At 62.3% G+C, this 1,636-nt stretch overlaps 1 protein-coding gene across 1 annotated transcript; it reads left to right on the top strand.

The window, feature by feature from the left end:
* Positions 1-67: 67 nt before the first annotated feature.
* Positions 68-425, top strand: CHLNCDRAFT_141074 (hypothetical protein; the record flags this gene model as incomplete). The annotated part of the gene is made up of 2 exons (XM_005843391.1): positions 68-205; positions 339-425. 2 exons carry the CDS (start codon positions 68-70, stop codon positions 423-425), a joined length of 225 nt encoding a protein of 74 aa, XP_005843453.1.
* Positions 426-1,636: the final 1,211 nt, after the last annotated feature.

Below are 1,636 nucleotides of genomic sequence, written 5' to 3'. Positions count from 1 at the left end.
GGGCGGCGCCAGCCGGCTGGAGCACTATGTGCACAACGTGGTGGGCGCCCTCAACCTGGCGCCCGCCATGTTTGGGCAGCGCGAGACCTACCTGGATGCAGTACGGCGTCGGCAGGACCGCGAGGCGCTGGCGCAGCTGCGCACCGGGTCGCATTGGGGCGCGGAAGAGACCGGCCGCTGGACGCGGCGCCCCCGAGAGCAGCGAGTCTGCCCCCACTCACGACGGCATTGAAGATGCCCCCCACATGCTGCTCACCTGCCCCCTTTACGCCCCGCTGCGCCTCAACTTTCCTGACCTGTTTGCTGAGCCCCATCCTCCCCACCGCTTCCTCCGCCAGAAACCGTGCCGCCTCGCCGCCTTTGCTGCCGCCTGTCACCAGCGCTGGCTGACCGCCACCGTTGCGCTGCCTGCAGTCTCGCCCTGAACCCCCACTCTCATGTCCACCCCCTTTGCTCTTACCGCACCACACCTGCTCCACGACATGCAGTACTGTCTGCCCGCTCACACACTAAACGCTCGGTGACCTGTCAGTTGGCCTGTCCTGCCTGTTGTTCTACTGCTTCATCCCTCCTTGCTCGAACAACAAAGTCTGTGCTGCAAGCTTGTTCTTGCTGAAACCAGACTGTAAGCCCACACAAGCAAGTTGCAATGGCAGTTCATCCCTCTTAATGGGACATATTGGTGGTCCAACTCTCCAATTATCCAAAATGGCAGCGTCGGCGGCGGCGGCGGCGGCACACCGGGAGGATGTTGTAAAACAAAGTGGGCCGCTGGTTCTCATCCACCTCAAAGTCGTCAGCACTTGCGTTTTTGCGCCATTGGCGAAGCATGTGGTAGGCTATGTCCGAGTCCACAACCTCCTCTCCATTTGAGTCGAGTGACAGCTGCAAAGCCGAGGGTGAATAGGCACCCACGGCTCGCGCAACGCCATTCACAGTCTTGCGAAAGCCATTCAGGTGTTGGCCTTGGGGGTCGGGGGACTCGAACAAAGCAAAGCGCACTTGCGGCTTGCTGGCCCGTTGGCCGGCACTGACGAAGGCAACCTTAGTGCGCTCCATTGCAGGCGAATAACATAGAAGGGAGACCGCGAACGTGGATCTAACAAGTTTTTCGGTTACCCTTGCGCTTTCCACCTTGGGTCCCAGCCACTTTCCTGTGTCAGCCTTGCACACGCGATTTCGTCCATCCTTGCTTTTCTTTCATGTTCTTGCGGCTCCTCTTGTTGCTAGCCGCCGCGAGCCTCCTTCTTGCGGCGGCCGGTATGCCGAACAAAAAGCCCTCGGGGTGGGATAGCCCAGGTGTTACAGTCACCCCGCTATGATAGGCCGCGTGAGCAGACCTTGGGCAGGGGGCACACGTGATCAAGGGGCATCAAGAGAGGGGGTGGACCATGGAGCACCCTCTCCATGGCTCCGACCACCCTCCCCCCAGCTGAGCGTCCCAGGGTCACCCCACCCTGGCCCCGCTCCCCGTCCTGCCGGACACGCAACCCCCACAACGTGGTGGGGGACGTGGGGATCCTTAGCAGCTTAGGCCTGCCAGGCCGACGGGTGCCGATGCTGGTGCGGGCTCCCGGCGGCAGGCAGCGCCGCCGCCGGGCACTCAAATGGCATGGGGCACATGGGCCCCCATGCC

Source organism: Chlorella variabilis (genome assembly GCF_000147415.1).
Source record: "Chlorella variabilis unplaced genomic scaffold CHLNCscaffold_31, whole genome shotgun sequence".
NCBI lineage: Eukaryota > Viridiplantae > Chlorophyta > Trebouxiophyceae > Chlorellales > Chlorellaceae > Chlorella > Chlorella variabilis.
This window is presented reverse-complemented; position numbering and strand designations above follow the sequence as displayed.